At 39.0% G+C, this 17,403-nt stretch overlaps 1 protein-coding gene across 5 annotated transcripts in view; it reads left to right on the top strand.

Moving 5' to 3' along the window:
* The window catches only part of mrtfba (myocardin related transcription factor Ba), a 235,305-nt gene that overhangs the window by 111,404 nt on the left and 106,498 nt on the right, over nucleotides 1-17,403 (top strand). For all 5 annotated transcript variants that reach the window (XM_073060479.1, XM_073060480.1, XM_073060482.1 and 2 more), the window contains one exon: nucleotides 1,837-2,043. In XM_073060479.1, the coding sequence (XP_072916580.1) occupies nucleotides 1,854-2,043 (190 nt within the window). In that variant the 5' untranslated portion in view covers nucleotides 1,837-1,853. The remainder of the gene's footprint in view (nucleotides 1-1,836; nucleotides 2,044-17,403) is intronic.

Genomic DNA, 17,403 nt, shown 5'->3' with positions numbered 1-17,403 from the left:
CACATCTCTGGTCTTTGAATGAGAAGTGGTGGCCTGGACTCTGACTTGACATCTAACTTCACCACATCCTTAAACCCTAATCTAATACACCCACATCCCTGTCCCTAAACCCTAACCTAGAAACAAAAACAAAAAGTGCTGGAAACACTTAGCAGATGAGGCATTTGAAGGATAAACAGAATTAACACAAGATGAAAAATATTTTTTCACTCTTCAATCTGAAATGTTATCTCTTATTTTTCATTACACAGAGCCTGAGTGTTCCTCGCATTTTCTGTCTTTGTAGTCTTGGTTTGAACTGGTCAAGCCCTTATCCTGAGACAATGCCCTTACTCTTGATTCCTCCAGGGGCAGCATCTTTGCAGTGGTTATTTCACTGGGGTTTTATATGTTACAATAAAGTGATTATTCTCAACCCAAACTAAAATGAGCTCATTCTGCTCCATTTTCTTCCCCAAGTCAACCCACACATTCCAGAAATTTATCTATTGAATCTTAACGTACTAATTATAAAGAAAGTATGTTCTTAAATAAAGAGACTAAAATAGTGTGCAGTACTTCTAGTTTGGTCTCAGCAAAATGTTGCAGGGTAGCAAGATTTTCTTACTCTTGCTTTGCAATGAAAGCAATGCTACAATGAAGACATAATGAAAAGTGGCTCAGGTAGTTTGGGGAAGAGCTGAAATTTGTTTTGAAGTCTAAAGCTTGGTTCCCGAGGTTTGTAATTTGCTGTCATCAGTGGGTCTGTGCAAGCAGTTCAGAGCAAATGGTAATTTAGTTATAAATTTCAGTGGAATATTGGGTGTAAGTGCTTCAAATCTTTGTTAGTAATTACATTTAACAATGATAAATTGCATTTGTAAGGTGTTCAGCAATTGCTGCATTGTGTTTTAAACTAGACCATCATCCTTCCTCCCATTCTAAAGTGTTGCATTAGTATTCTGTGATTCCTTTCTATGGAACTGAAAAAAGAAATGCATAGGCTAGTTTTCAATTGTTTCTAAGGAAAATAATTTAATAAATAATTTTTTAAAATCTGTTTCTTATTGTGTAATTAGGACTTTGTTTTGAGGTTCATTGTTGAATAATATGATACCACCATATTGGAATTAGATCACACCTATTTTTAATGCACTAAGTTTGTGCTAAAGTTGGTATTTAACCTCAAATCTAAAGTCACTAAAAGACTCAAAATAGGTATATCCTCACTCTGGTGTGGTTTGTATGCTGTGAGACATTAAAACTCACTTATGTGCATTACAGGGGCTTGGTAACAATGCAAATTTCCATACTCACCCATGTGAAACAGATCAACACTGACAAAGATTTGGTTGCCATGGAAATGAAGGGATCCAGAGGGCAGGGAAATGAGCAGAAGAGTGAGATGGGACAGGAGGTGGGAAATAGCGCTTCTATGTTCTCGATCGACCTGATTGGGTGAAGTCAGTGGGATGGCCAGGTGGGAATGAGATAGACCTTTAGTCATATGTGATTGATCATGATTAGTTAACAAACACTTCCAATTTCAAAATGAGGAATCATAAAAAGTAAAGATGATACCCTTTACACATTAATATCTATATGATATACCCCTTTTTGAATTATATCAGCTATTTGTTGCAATTATTGCCAGTAACCACTTGCAATGTGCTGCATATTTCACACTTCTGGGGAAATACATGGGTGTTTCAATGTGTTGTGCCGGAAAATGTCTGCTCCAATCTCCAAATACCTAGGATTCTATCATGAACTATACAGAAAGCTTGTGCAAATATTTTGTTTCCATTAATGCTTTTAAAAAAAGTGAATGGATTTTTTTCCTAACTTTATTTCTAGTTGAACTTAACATCATTATGGATCAACAGATGACTCCAACCATCTTACTGAGTGTGATGGATAATATACAAGTATCAGAATTGGAAGACTCAGTTCTACAGAGTTTAATAACGCCAAGCCCACGAAGTGAAATGGTTGCCCATGAGTTCCAAGAGCTTACGTTACAGACAAATCCACGCCTACCTCCTTTGAATGAACGGAAGAATGGTGAGTACTGCACTGAACTAGCTGACCACATTTATCTTCACTTTCGGGACTGGAATTGGTTTATTATTATTTACATGTACTGAGATACCGTGGGAAGCTCATCTTGCATGCTGTTCATACAGATCAAATCATTATATGGTGCATTGAGGTAGAACAAGGTAAAACAGTAACAATGCTTAATAAAGTGTAACAGCTACAGAGAATAACAGTGCAGGTAAACAATAAAGTACAAGTTCACAACAAGGTAGTTTGTGAGTCCATCTTGTCATACTAGGTCACCATTTAATAGTCTTATAAAGGCAGCAGTGCAGAAGCTGTGTTTGAGCCTGGTGGTTTGTGCTTTTGTGTACTCAGCACGATGGGGGGTGTCGGGGGGTGAAGAGAGCGTCCAGGATGGACGGGGTCTTTGACTACGCTAGCTGTTTTACTGAGGCAGATGAAGTTCATAGAGAGGAAGCTGACTCTTGTGATGTGCTGAGTGGTGTCTACAACACTACAGTTTCTTGAAGTCACTTTCACAGCAGTTTCTATAACAAACTGCTATGCACCCAGGTAGGATTTGGTGCATCAGGAAAAGTTGTTACTGGTCGTCAGGACATGCCAAATTTCTTTAGCACCCTGAGGAAGTAGAGGTTTGGTGAGCTTTTTTGGAGCACTGAGTTGAAATGTTGGCCGAATTCTCTTCTGTCTTATATTGCAGCACTCAGCCCTCAACTTCTACAATTACTCTGAAAATAACTGTAGTGCAAATGACCATGTAAATTCCTTCCTTGTATTATTTGCAGCTAAACTCCATATACTTCTACAGTTTATATGCAGGCATGGGACATATTTGATCCACTCCTTCAAACTTCTGCTTCCATTTGGCCATTGTTTTATGTAATCTTCTTCTTTAAAAGTTTGGTTGAAGTGAATTCAGAGTCATAGAATCCAGAAGTGGGCACTTCAGTCTGCCACTTTCATCCAATCTGTTTACTCACCTATACTAATCTAATTTGCCTAGATCCAGATCTTTGTATGCTTGACCATTCAAGTGCTTGTTTAAATGTCTCTAAAATGTAATGAATATGTCTGACTTTACCACTTCCTCTGGCAGTAAGTTACCAAGAGTGGTTGATATCTGATTTGGCACAGACCAGATGGACCGAAGGGCCTGTTTCTGTGCTGTAGTGGTTCTGTGACTTTTCCATATTTCCATGATTGAAATCGAGTAAGTTCAAGAGCTGATCCATGCACTAAGCTCACCTAACTTATCTGTGAGACTCCTTGCATTAAAGCACATGCAAACCTTCCCATGTTCCCACCCTGCCTCAATCTTCTCTGTCCACTAGACTTGCTTAATTTGCCCTCTATATTTTCCCCACCTGACATCTGGAAATAATAACTTGATTACTGATAGCAATTACTTATATAAAGTCAATAATTCAGTTGTGAAGTCTGGGGCTATATGCAAAACAAGATGCAAAGATGCTGGGACCCATTGAAATATTTTGATCACACGAGAAAAGTATTACTGTCCATGAGAAGTTTTACTTTTGGTTTAATTGGGTTGTAAATGTAAAATTCAAAACTACCTTAATTGTGCTATGTCTGACTAAAGAGTAAACCCAAACCCTAATTTATGCCTGATTTTGAAATCACAAGTAAAGGCATGGGAAACTCAACACGTTGACTTAGCCAGGTTATAAATGCTTCCTAATACATCTATATGTGGGTGTAACTGCTTTATACAGAAGCTTTGAAATTTAGAAAATGTGCCTTGCCACCTAATATTTGATTCCATCCAGACTTTGGCAGTTTCAATGGAGTTGCATATTGTCCAATAACAGTATAAACCAGAATACCAAATCAGAATTTCAGCAACAGCCAGAAGGAAATAATAAGCAACTCTCCTATAATTGGTACATGATCCCCTTAAATATTGCTAGCAAGTAACACCTTCCTTTTGGTGGACATTGGTATTATGTTTAAGATATTGACAATTAGAGTTCTGGATAATTGATTCGGTAGTATGAGTCAAATCCCACAGTGGGAGTGAGGGAATGTAATCCCACAGTGGGAGCGAAGTTATGTAATTTCAAGTAATTAAATCTGGGATTAAATCTTATTTTAGTAATGGTTGCGGGGAAGCCACCATATAGCCATGTAAATTCATATGATTCACTATTCCTAACCCACTCTTGTCTTTAGAGAGTGCCTTGGGGTGAAGGGTGATTGGCTTCCACAATAGATCAGAGGATTATCCAGCAGCTGATGAAGCTAATTTTCATCTTTTGACTCAGCAATCAGTTGGGCAGAAAATGCTTGTAGTTTGAGCAAGCGTGAGTGTTTTGGGGCAGTCTGTTCCTTCTGCCCTTTTGTACTGTAATTCTTGTCTGCTTCTGACACAAGTTCAGAAGCACACTCAATTTCCTAGCTCCCACGGTGAGATTTGAATTTATGTTGCTGGATCATTGGTTGTCATTGCCATGCTGAGTGGTCAAGGTTTCTCACAAGTTGAGGGAATATTACAATTGTTCTTGAAAAGTTGTGAGGGTGTCCTTCAGACTTCTCCTCTGTCCACATGAAGTTTGAATGGCAGAGTCCAGAAGTGAGTATCTGCTTCAGGAATCTAGTGTTGGGCAAAGAGACAACATGCATGGCAGCTGAAATAGGTTGAGTGTAATAAAGCCTAAGGATGGTCTGGGTGAGAACATTGATGTTGGTTTCGAGGATTTTTCATGGACAGTGTTTGTTATCTTGCAGTGCTTTGAAGTGCTTGCTGTAGACGGTCAGTTGTTTCTAACACATATAGCATGCAAAAATAAACTACTGCCTGTTTGATCACATTATTCACATTTTTATGGCTTTCCCAACATACTCTTCCTCAGAAGGCTAACTGTATAATAAAAGCAGAATTACACGTTTCATATTTGATATTTATTCTCACTAAGAAGTAGTTCCCAAAATATGGGAAGTGGTTCTCGTTTTCCAGTATCTCATCATGGGGCTTTCTTTGGTGATATTGTACAGCAGAGATAGTTTGGTAAAATGGTTTTTTTGTGGCTGTTAAAAGTAAGACTCAAATCCGAACCTGTGCACATGTAGGCATCTTCTCTGTACTGCAGCTCACTGACTGTGGTTGGAATGACATAAATTGAACAATCTCACATTTGTCCTACAAATTATCTCCACTCTAATAAGAAGCCTTTTGAAAGCAAATTGTAGCATTGAAGTGTGGAAAAAAACAGCAGGCATAGAAGTGCTAGTGCAGTTTTGTTTGATTTCATTCTGCACTGATATTTGTATGTAATGGACTTTTTGATACTGTGGTGGATCCTGCTCAAGTGCAGTCATGAAGAAGACATGAGATGGAGGTAAAACTTTTACAGGGAGTCAAATTTAAGAAAGCTCCTCCACAGTCCCACTAACTGAGTAAAAAGGGTTTTGAGGGTTCAAGGAACCATCTTTGTAAAGGTTGATGCTACTGTCTGCATTTCTTTTGAAGCTTTCCATTGTGCCTCGAGTTTGATGGAATCCACAGTATAATTTGAGGAGTAGTTTTTTGGCCTCTGGGAAGAAGGAAGATTTCAGTGCTAAGGTTGGAAAAGACACAATTTTCTGGGATGGTATGATTGGCAAGGATGGAGTAGGGAAAGCCTAACTAACTAAGTTCTCCTCCTGAAAAAATAAATGGAACACAGCCTTATTTTCCTAAATTCAAACATAAGACCTCCTGTCCAGGTGGTGTTATCTGTTAGCTTGTGTCATTCATCTCAATAACTATTCACAAGGTTGTCCACATTATCTGTGCTGTACCAAGTACAACTAACTGTTAGATGAACTAAACAAACTACTATCTAATAAAATAGCCCTCACAGCCAACCTGAGAGCTTCCAACCAACAGGAGCCAGAGTCTGGTGATTTACCTGCCCCAATCGCTATCATAATTGCCATCCAAGAAGAGACTTGTGACTTCAGTACCAGAAAGTACCCAAAACTGGTATGATTAGAATGATGAGGAGCTCCAAAAGCTAATTAACTGCAAATATGAGGTGCCTTTACAGGCACCTGAAGTCTATTAGAGAAACTGAGTTCGGGATGGTGAGTGAAAAGAACACAGTAAGGTCAGCTTCTTGTAAAGCTGAATTCTTAAGCTTTTTGAAGCCATCTACGACCCAAACATGTTGGGACCCACCCCAATGATAGTAATGAAGTTATTAATTATTAAGGTATTAATTATTAAAAAGTGAAATTATTAAGGGCAAAGACTCAATTAGTGCACACGAAAAACAGCACCTCGGATGATACCTTAGCAATGACTTTGTCCATGATCTGAGTGCTCCTAACTGCATCCCATAGTGAACAATTCTGCCCAGCTTCGCTACAAGCTGTGTTTGACTTATCAAAACATTTATTAGCCAACTGGAAAACAGTGCCATGGGAACAAATATCTCCCTGCTAAAGTTCTAAAACTTGGCAGAAAGGAACTCCAGTTACAAGTTCACAGCATCCTCTCTCGCATCTGGGAAGAGGATGACATTCCAGGAACATCAAATGTACATGCAGTAACAAGAGTCTCCCTGTGGACTATGACAAGTGAAGTCATTGCTTGGCATGGCTTATCGTTCACTCTTGACTTTTAGTCCAGGCAGTTTAGGACGCACTATAAATGCTGACATAGCCAGCCATATACACTTTCCATGAAAAAATCAAAACTGTAATGTTCTAATCAGTTCATTTATTTACCTGAAGTTGCTAAATTCATTAGGACAAGTCTTGAGTGAAGTAATGTGCCTTTAGAAGATGGTTTGTTGTTTCTTAAATTTACAATAGATTTCATTGGAACTGTCTGAAAGGCCAGACATTGTCAGTTCAAAGTGAAAGTGCAACGGGCAATTCAAATGGCAGACATGAGAAACTTGTGACACCCTTGCACGTTGAATGTTAATGCAAAATTTTGCACACTGGTTTTGGGTTCCCCAATGTGAAGGAAACCACATCATGAGCACTGAATACAGTATATGAAATTGGAGAAGATACAAATGAATTGCTGCTTTATCTGAGGGTAATGTTGAAGTCAATGTATGGTATAAAGCAGAGAAGGACAGATGTTGCATCTGCTGCATTTAGGTGTAATAATGCCATGAGAATTGGAGTGGATGCTCTGTGGAGAAGGAAGATGACAATTCTATTCAAAGCCATGCAATGCTGAAAGGAAGGAGGAGGAGCTGTATCCGGCTGTGGCATCACATTTAAAATTGCAAAGGGCAGCCAACTAAATATTGGAGCTGGTAGGTAAGGCAAAGATAACTCGATATTTGTTCAGAGTGTGAGCTGAGGTACTAAATGTTGCAGAAAAGCAGTTGAGATCCTAATAACTGTGGTGGAGATGAAGAAAAACAATGCATGTGTCAATGTAAAAGCTGCTGTAGTCAGAAAAAAATATGATGGAGCCTGAGAAACTGGGAAAAGGGAAAGGAATCCTTTATGGAACAGGGTAGGGAGGGCTCTTGTAGGTAGTTGTGAGAATCTGTAGGCTTGTGATTGTGATTGGTTGGCAACCAATCCTCTGAGGTATAGCCGTTTTATGCCAAAAGGTTATCTTGTATTGATCATTGATGTGTTATGAAAATATAATAATTACATTCAGAATTCAAGAATTCTGAAGTTCTTGCTAATACTACTTGGTATTGTGTTGTGAAATTGAGGTGGTTTATCATTTTCACTGTTCTGCAGTAAGATTGCATGGATTTATACGGATAAATTGGATTCTTATGGTGAAGATGTATATTGCCTTTTCTTTCCAGACTGTAGTCTGCTGAATAGGTCATTTATTATAATAAGGAATAATCAATGTTTTTTTATATCTTTACTTCGCATGTGACTGTCATTTATTTTGGTTTGAAAACATGAACTGTTTTGATGTAATTTGCTCCTTCAGATCAATTTCATGGTTACAAGTAACTTTTCTGTCACTTGCTCAATTAAATGTACCTTATTGGATTCTAAATTGGAATTCGTATTTAAACATGGGAACAAATCTGAATTATGGTTATAATTTTGCCAGATTTCAGTTGTGCCGTATTACTTAATCTGTGGGAAAAGCAACTTGAAAATCAAATTCTAAAAATTAATTGCAATTCCTTTATGGAGGAGAAATGCATCAACTTTAGAGGAAAAAATTTTCCCACAGTTTTCAAGCCCATTGGGATATGATGTAATGTGTTGGTGAAATGTTGTTGAAAAATTGACCCATGCATCCCATTTAACCCATTTCTGTTAAAAAGAAATGATCTAATTCTGAATCCCAAGAGCCATGCTGTAGTTGTGGAATTGTGTCCTCTTGTGTGGGTTCAGTGTGAAAGTTACATCAAGGCATAAACTTCAGGGACATCTGTGACTCAGTTTTGTACAAATATAAATCACAGGACCAAAAGAAGAGACTGTTGTTATTCATAGGCTGGTAATTGACATGCCTGATATGCCTAATAGCTGTTGAGAATGTTTTTTGTATATTAGAATAGATTGCTTTGGACATTGGCAGTCTGTTTATTTGTGGTAAAAGCAAAAACTGGAAATAGATTTACTAAATCCTCTTGAGACCCTCTGAAAGGACAAAGGGCAAGATTGAGAATTCCATTGTAAAGGACCCCAAATGAGTTTTAAAGGCAATAACTTTCTTTTTTTAGATGACTTATTCCAGTGGTATTGCTTGATACTTGATTGCTTTCCCAAGAAAATAAATGGCTTTCATTTGCCCATGGTAATCCAAGTTGAATAGAGCAAGTTTCCCCAAGTGACCCAATTCTGATCAACTTTTTCTGTTAGCAATAACTGTACTTATTAGATCCCTTTACATAATAACCTTAATTCTTCAAAGCTCTACCAATGAAAAAGTATTGTAGGAGAGTAAAATGAAACATACATTTCATTCAATCCAGTTAACGGTAAACTAGATTTTGACTAATGTAGCATTAAACTGCTAGCAACATTCAGGCAATGAAAATGTGTAAATAGAAAAATTATCAATAATTATGTCAAATTCAATCATTTATTGAAATTCAATCACTAAAGCAGCAGGACAAACACAAAGTGTACTTGTAATACCTCAATAAGCTGTGATTTATTTCTTTAAAGGATTTCGTGTTAATTTGCAGTTATCTGTTGCATTTAAAGTTCAACTAAGGGGTATCCAAAATCTGATTGGCTTGATGCATCATGAAAGTTGTTGTTTTGGAATTTTGTTACAAGTAGCTGGTTGTGATGTCCAAGGAAATTTTTGAAATTTAGAAAGTTTAAATTCAAAAATCTACTACAATTGCATAAAAAGGCAGATCTCACTTGCCCTTTTGAGCCAAATAAGGGCTTCTTATTCCACAGAGAATGTAATGTTTATTAGTAGTAAATGTGTTGATTTTGATCCAGATTTGCTCACAGTTGTATTAAAAAAAAGTTTCAAATAAACCAGAATATCATTAGTAAAGGTTCTGGTACAGACAAAGGGTTGACACATCATAATTTTAAGAAAAATATTTTTTGTCCCCTACCATTGTGGTCTCACATTTCCAAACAGCTCAGTGCTAAATGTTTTTTTCACTGTATGACTAGTAATTTGGGAACATTTATGGCAACTCAAGGCTCAGTACTTGATGTTTGGTTCTTTGTGCTTCTTATTTCAATTCAGAGCTACAACAGATAAGGTAGACAAAACCTACAGCAATCAAAAATGTCAAGTCGTCTTCACTCAATGCAAAATGTGATTTACAAATAACTGTCTGAACATCACAGAGTTTGAAAAACAACTCCTTTTAATATATAAAAAAAAACAAATTTGGCAGATGTTGGAAGTCCAAGTAACACACACAAAATGCTGGAGGAACTCAGCAGGCCAGGCAGCGTCTATTGAAAAGAGTACTGTATAGTCGAATATTTGGGCCAAGACCTTGATTGTTTATTCTTTTCCATTGATGCTGCCTGACCTGCTGAGTTCCTCCAGTATTTTGTATGTGTTCCTTTGAATAAACTGTAATTTGGTTCCCACATATTGCAGTGATTTTAAGAAAGGCTTACCTTAACAGATTTTTTTTCCTGATCTATCACTCTTATAAACCTATACTGTAAATGCAAGTTCCAGGAATAAGTTCCAGGGATGTGTAAAGGAGATGAGCATGACTCAATCATTTATGGAATTAAACATTATTTTTCAAATATTGACGTTTTGATTGCAGTGTACATGAAATTAAATGAAGGAATTTTCTTAAAATAATGAAATGATTTTGTAAGCTTGCAGCAGTACAGTGCAATATATGAACATTGCTATAAAATACATTAAGAATCTATTATAAAATAAATAGTGCAAAAAGATAGCAAAATAGTGAGGTGGTGTTCATGGATCATTCAGAAACCTGATGACAGAATGACTTTTCAATATGGATTTCTGCTGGAACCATGATGAATGCTTTGCTCATTTCTATAGACTCGTAAGTAAGTAATATACAAAATTTTCTGGGATTCAGATAGCACTGACTACCTTTTATTGTCCATTCCATAGCGTCCTTTAGCTGCTTGCCAGATCACTTCAGAGGCTGTCTATCAGAGATACACAGAGATACATCAGAGATACCTGGGAAAGTACTGATGGTCCTTGATGTGCATGCCAAAAACAGTACATGTAAATAAGTACATGATAAAACAGACATGTAAATATGGTGATTAAAAAGCCATTCAGGATGAATCTAGAATGAGCTGCCAGGGAGGAGGTAGAAGCAGATATAAAGGCTATATTTGTGGTTATTTATACAGAAGCATGAATAGACAGGCAATAAAGGGATATGCTATATCGACGACTGCATTGGTGCTGCTTCTTGCACCCATGCTGAACTCGTTGATTTCATCCACTTTGTCTAGGTTGAATATGTTAGGACTGTACTCCCTGGAGCGTAGAAGAATGAGAGGAGACTTGATAGAGGTATATAAAATTATGATGAGTATAGATAGAGTGAATGCAAGCAGGCTTTTTTCACTGAGGCTAGGAGAGAAAAAAACCAGAGGACATGGGTTAAGTTTGAAGGGGGAAAAGTTTAAAGGGAACATTGGGGGGGGGCTTCTTCACACAGAGAGTGGTGGGAGTGTGGAATGAGCTGCCAGATGAAGTGGTAAATGCGGGCTCACTTTTAACATTTAAGAAAAACTTGGACAGGTACATGGATGAGAGGGGTATGGAGGGATATTGTCCAGGTGCAGGTCAGTAGGACTAGGCAGAAAAGTAGTTCGGCACAGCCAGAAAGGGCCAAAAGGCCTGTTTCTGTGCTGTAATGTTCTCTGGTCTCCAACTTCCACCCAGCCCTCAGATTCACCTGGTCCATTTTTGACACTTCCCTTCCCTCTCACAGCTACCTGGGCTATACCTTGTCTCACCCTGCTACTTGTAAAAACGTCAACCCCTTCTCTCAATTCCTCCATCTCTGCCGCATTTGCTCTCAGGATGAGGCTTTTCATTTTAGAACAAAGGAGATGTTTTCCTTCAAAGAAAAAGGGGCTTCCTTTCCTCCACCATCAACGCTGCCCTCAACCACATCTCTTCCATTTCTTGCACGTCTGCTCTTACCCCATCCTCCCACCACCCTACCAGGGATAGCACTCCTCTTGTCCTCACCTACCACCCCACAAGCCTCTACGTCCAGCGCATAGTTCTCCGAAACTTCCACCACCTCCAACTGGATCCCACCACCAAGCACATCTTTACCTCTTCCCCCCTCCCCCATTTTCTGCTTTCTGCAGGGATTGCTTCCTCCACAACTCCCTTGTTCATTCATCTCACCCCACCGATCTCCCTCCTGACACTTATCCTTGCAAGCGGAACAAGTGCTTCACCTGCCCCTACACCTCCTCCCTCACTACCATTCAGGGCCCCAAACAATCCTTCCAGGTGAGGTGGCACTCCACCTGTGAGTCTGTTGGGGTCATTTACTGTGTTCGGTGCTCATGGTGTGGCCTCTTGTATATTGATGAGACCTGGCTTAGATTGGGAGACAGCTTCACTGAGTATCTACACTCCGTCCACCAGAACAAGCGAGATCGCCCAGTGACCACTCATTTTAATTCCAGTTCCCATTCCGACATGTCAGACAATGGCCTCCTCCACTGCTGGGATAAGGCCACACTTAGGTTGGAGGAACAACACTTTATTTTCCATTTGGGTAGCCTCCAACCTGATGGCACGAACATCGATTTCTTCAACTTTCAGCAATGCTTCCACACACCCTCCCCTCACCATTTCCCATATCTTTGTCCCTCTCTTATGTTATCTTCTTGCCTGCCCATCACCTCCCTCTGGTGCTCCTCCTCCCCACCTTTCTTCTTTCTCCCATAGCCTTCTGTCTCTTTCACCTATCAACTTCCTAGCTCTTTGCCTCATCCCTCCCCTTCCAAGTTTCACCTCTCTCTCTCTCCCCCCACCTTTCAAATCTCCTCGACTTTTTTTTCTCCAGTCATGCCAAACGGTTTCAGCCCAAAGCGTCGACTGTACTTTTTTTCCATAGATGCTGCCTGGCCTGCTGAGTTCCTCCGCATTTTGTGTGTGTTGCTCGGATTTCTAGCATCTGCAGGTTTTCTCTTGAAAGGGATGCAAACCATATGCAAGCAGATGAGATTCATTTGGATTGGCATCATGAGGTTGTGAATTTGTGACCAAAGTTGACACAGAGGTGGCTGGTTGAAGGGTCTATTCCAATTCTGCACTGTTCTTTGCACTATGAACAAAGGGGACTACATTAAGAAATTTGCTCAACAAAATTGAGAGCGAAGAAGTAACGATTTAATGGGCGCAAAAGTGGCAATAGAATCCAATCTGGAAAGCTGAGCTTTTGCAATTGGAAAAAGACAAACAAGGCAAGAGAAAAAGGTGTTAGGATGCTAAGAAGTGCCAAAGCATACAACATAGAACATGGAACAGACACTTTAGCCCACGATGTTATGCTGACCTACTCGAAGATAATTCTAACCCTTCCCTCCTGCATAGGTTTCCATTTGTGTTTCAACTGTGTGAAACATGTCTAAGACTTGTCGAAATGTCCTTAAAGTGCTGTATCTGCCTCTACTCCTATCCCTGGCAGCACAGGCAGCACATTTGATGCATTTACCATTCTCTGTATTTAAAAAAAAATAACTGTGACATCCGCTCTATACTTTCCTCCAATTACCTTAAAATTATGGCCTCTCATGTTAAACTTTTCTGCGTTAGGAGAAAGGTCCACATGATCTATGCCTCTTATCATCTTGTTCACCTATATCAAGTCACTTCTCATCCTCCTCCTTTCCAAGGAGAAAAGCCCTAGCTTACTTAATCTATCCCCATACAACATGTTCTCCAATCCAGGCAACATTCTGGTAAATCTTCCCTGCATGCTCTCTAAAGCTTCCACATTCTTCCTATAATGAGGTGACCAGAAGGGAACACAGTTATTCCAAGTGTGGTCTAACCTGGGTTTTATAGAGCTGTAACATTACCTCACAGCAATCCTTTGACTATTGAAGGTCAACACACCTTGCCATTTCAACAAAAGGATCTTGGTAGGAAGTTTGATAAGAAGACACAGTCAATACCTATCTTTATTAGCCCTGATGTAAAGTAGGTGGCAGAATCATGGTAGAATTGTATAAACCACTAGATAGACCACAGTTAGCCACTGCTCAATTAAACTCTGCTTAGCACTCTACAGGAAGGACATGGAGAGGGTTTAAAGAAAAATTACAAGAATATTGCTAAGATTGTAGCTCTGAGGAGACGCTGACAGTGGTATTGTCTTTGGAACAGAGAGACTGAGGGACAGTGTATTCTTCACCACAGTTAAGAATGGCCTTTACAAGGGGCACAAAGGACCTTTTTCCTTGGACTGAAAGGTTAATAACAAGTTTCCAGCTGACAGATTGTAAGATTGATGAGAATATTTATTGTAAGTAGTAATGCGAGTCTTAAAATTGCTAATGGGAGCAGAAAATCTTAAAACATTAATAAAAACTAAATGAGTACTTGAAGTCTTCCCCTTCCTAGACAATGGGGATGAGATTGTGAATTGTGACTGAAGATTATACCACCAAATTTAGAATTTAAGCAGAGTTGCTATCTGCTCCTGGGACCTTGCTTTTCAGTTGACATATGGCTTTTTTGACTTTCGGTGAGACTTCCACAGTTGAATACCTCAGAAATGCTCCTTCTCAGTAGGCATTGACTAAGCCACACCTCTTGCCTTTTTCAAAGTGGGCTTTTGTGTCTGGATCATCGATTATTATGGCATTGTTGAAAATATAACATTATCTGTCCATATCTTGTTTATCAGCAGGTTGCTGAAGCTCCTGTGTCTTTCCACCTTCCGTCTATTCCTTAGTTCTTGGGTTTTTTGTTGGGCCATAGCATTCAGCTACTTTTGGCTTTTGCCTGATCCTTAGTTAATTGTGAGGATTAATCAAGCTTGATAGTTTAGAAAAGGATTGAGTGGTGATTGGGAACTTGTAGTTCAGATGAAGTGGAGTTGGATCTGATATATGGGAGATTAGTGGTGGTTGAGCTCTGGGTCTCCAGGTATCAGTGATGTGTAATTTTACTGCCACAATGTGTGAGGCAAAGTGGACAGTCAAAGGATACGGGTAGATAATTCAATCACCTGGTAAGAAATCTATTCTAACACTGCACTTGGAGAACTGCTGCTTCCACAGAAATAACTAATATTGGATGTACCCATGGTAACATAATTTCCATTGCAACATAATTTCCATTGCAATGCTTCAAAAGAGCAATTACACAAGAGCAATGTCATCCCTTGAGCACTTGATGACTCCTGGCCTGTGTTCATTAGAAATCAGAAGAATGAGAGGTAACCGAATTGAAACCCATCGAATGGTGAAGGGCCTTGATAGAGTGGATGTGGAGAGGATGTTTCATATGCTGGGAGAGTCTGAGACCAGAAAGCAGCCTCAGAATAGGGGGGTATATTTTAGAATAAAGAAGAGGAGGAATTTCTTTAGCCAGAGAGTGGTGAATCTTTGGAATTCTTTGCCACGGGTGGCTGTTGAGGCCAAGTCTTTATGCATATTTAAGACAAAGTTTGATAGATTCATGGATAAGGGATTGGGGCTGAGAGGAAAATTGGATCAGCTAGGATGAAATGGCGAAGAAACTCAGTAGGCTAAATGGCCTAATTCTGCTCCTATAGCTTATGGTCTTATTATCCCTTGCACCCTAACATGGAAGCCATGTAGCAAGCATAAAGATAGTTTAAACCTGGTTGTATTTCTGAATTGGTTGTAGGAATGCTGGAACAAATAGAATTACATAATTCAACTTTTAGTAACCAATTTTAGCCCACTGCTTTAAATGTGCAGACTATGCAGTGTTCAGTATCAGTGCTATGGCTGTAAAGAACTTTACTTTGTCTGATGTAGATTTATTGACGGTGTCACGCTATCTGAAAAAATAACTTGCAAGTTATGTGAGAAGGTAATCATAGAAAGTTTGATATATTTCAGCAAATTACTTATTACTTAAGCACCAATTGTCAGTTCAATGTAAGATGAAATGAAAATGGGAAAACTTGATGAGTAGTTCAGCTAACATTTAATGGACCTTTGTTAATAAATGCTTCAAATTGTGCTTAAGTCTTTTCATTTTCTCACTAACAAGTATGTTAGTCCCTACTTCTCATTAGATTTTTCATCAGTGTTTTTAAAGGATGATGGAATATAGTTAAAGAAATGCAATAAATATTCTTTCTAATGCAGTTTATGCCTGTACTAATATGTGTGTAAAATTGTGGTATTCAGTCTCTTAATATTATTGGAAAACTAGATTTGTGACCATGTTGATTAGATACTAAAGCATTGAATCTGAAGCTTACAGGTGCTCCTACTGAATCTTGAGACCTTGCCATATTGTGAGTGTTCTTGGTAAATTCATGTCATTTTTTTCACCAATGTCTTCTGTCTTTGTTTAGGAGGGTATCTTCAGGCAATGTGTCTATAAATTTCAGTACAGTGTTGATACAGAAGTTGAGTGATGTATAGCCTAGGACCATTGTACTTAAATTAATATCTTGGAAATATTCTAAGGATAACTGTATATATAACCATATAACAATTACAGCACAGAAACAGGCCATCTCGGCCCTTCTAGTCCATGCCGAACGCTTACTCTCACCTAGTCCCACCGACCTGCACTCATAACCCTCCGTTCCTTTCCTGTCCATATACCTATCCATTTTTTTTTAAATGACAATATCGAACCTGCCTCTACCACTTCTACTGGAAGCTCGTTCCACTCAGCTACCACTCTCTGAGTAAAGAAGTTTCCCCTCGTGTTACCCCTAAACTTTTGCCCCCTAACTCTCAACTCATGTTCCTCTTGTTTGAATCTCCCCTACTCTCAATGGAAAAAGCCTATCCATGTCAACTCTATCTATCCCCCTTATAATTTTAAATACCTCTATCAAGTCCCCCCTCAACCTTCTACGTTACAAAGAATAAAGACCTACCTTGTTCAACCTTTCTCTGTAACTTAGGTGCTGAAACCCAGGTAACATTCTAGTAAATCTCCTCTGTACTGTCTCTATTTTGTTGACATCTTTCCTATAACTCAGTGACCAGAACTGTACACAATACTCCAACTTTGGCCTCACCAATGCCTTGTACAATTTTAACATTACATCCCAACTCCTATACTCAAAGCTCTGATTTATAAAGGCCAGCATACCTAAAGCTTTCTTCACCACCCTATCCACATGAGATTCCGCCTTCAGGGAACGATGCACCATTATTCCTAGGTCACTCTGTTCTACTGCATTCTTCAATGCCCTACCATATGGATTATTCCTACCAAAATGTAGCACCTCACACTTATCAGCATATTAAACTCCATCTGCCATCTTTCAGCCCACTCTTCTAACTGGCCTAAATCTCTCTGCAAGTTTTGAAAACCTGCTTCATTACCCACAACGCCACCTATCTTAGTATCATCTGCATACTTACTAATCCAATTTACCACTACATCATCCAAATCATTAATGTATATGACAAACAACATTGGACCCAGTACAGATCCCTGAGGCACACCACTAGTCACCGGCCTCCAACCTGACAAACAGTTATCCACCACTACTCTCTGGCATCTCCCATCCAGCCACTGTTGAATCCATTTTACTACTTCAATAACAATACCTAATGATTGACCCTTCCTAACTAACCTTCTGTGTGGAACCTTGTCAAAGGCCTTACTGAAGTCCATATAGACAACATCCACTGCTTTACCCTCATCAACTTTCCTAGTAACAGCTTCAAAAAATTCAATAAGATTTATCAAACATGACCTTCCACGCGCAAATCCATGTC

The sequence above is a fragment of the Hemitrygon akajei genome, chromosome 11 (assembly GCF_048418815.1).
Source record: "Hemitrygon akajei chromosome 11, sHemAka1.3, whole genome shotgun sequence".
Lineage (NCBI taxonomy): Eukaryota > Metazoa > Chordata > Chondrichthyes > Myliobatiformes > Dasyatidae > Hemitrygon > Hemitrygon akajei.
This window is presented reverse-complemented; position numbering and strand designations above follow the sequence as displayed.